The 303-nt window shown below is 47.9% G+C and overlaps 1 pseudogene across 1 annotated transcript in view; it reads left to right on the plus strand.

Moving 5' to 3' along the window:
- The first annotated feature begins 257 nt into the window (after positions 1-257).
- TEOVI_000049700:pseudogene overlaps positions 258-303 on the plus strand; it is a 1,415-nt pseudogene continuing 1,369 nt past the window's right edge. Inside the window, exon 1 of the mRNA in view lies at positions 258-303. This exon is cut by the window's right edge and continues 26 nt beyond it. Within this exon, the coding sequence occupies positions 258-303 (46 nt within the window).

Genomic DNA, 303 nt, shown 5'->3' on the forward strand with positions numbered 1-303 from the left:
GATGAGTGAAATACGGAAGGCCACATGAAAAGTCAATCAGCACCGCCAGAGTGTCAGGAAAAAAAATGACGCCGACGCGACTTGACCCAATCCTTCTTCACCAACGGTTGGCCTCTTCTTCTCTAACTAGATAAGCAGGCATAAGTTTCAAACAACCGCACTAGCCACATGCTTCAACGATGCAGCAACGTCAACAAATAACAATCATAAGTGTGATTCTGCTCTGGGTGTTACAGCTGGACCAGCAAGGAGTCAGAGGCCGGCTCAAAACAACCGGTTGGACAGCTGCGTGCAAACTGAATA

The sequence above is a fragment of the Trypanosoma equiperdum genome (assembly GCF_001457755.1).
Source record: "Trypanosoma equiperdum strain OVI genome assembly, contig: ctg_182, whole genome shotgun sequence".
NCBI lineage: Eukaryota > Euglenozoa > Kinetoplastea > Trypanosomatida > Trypanosomatidae > Trypanosoma > Trypanosoma equiperdum.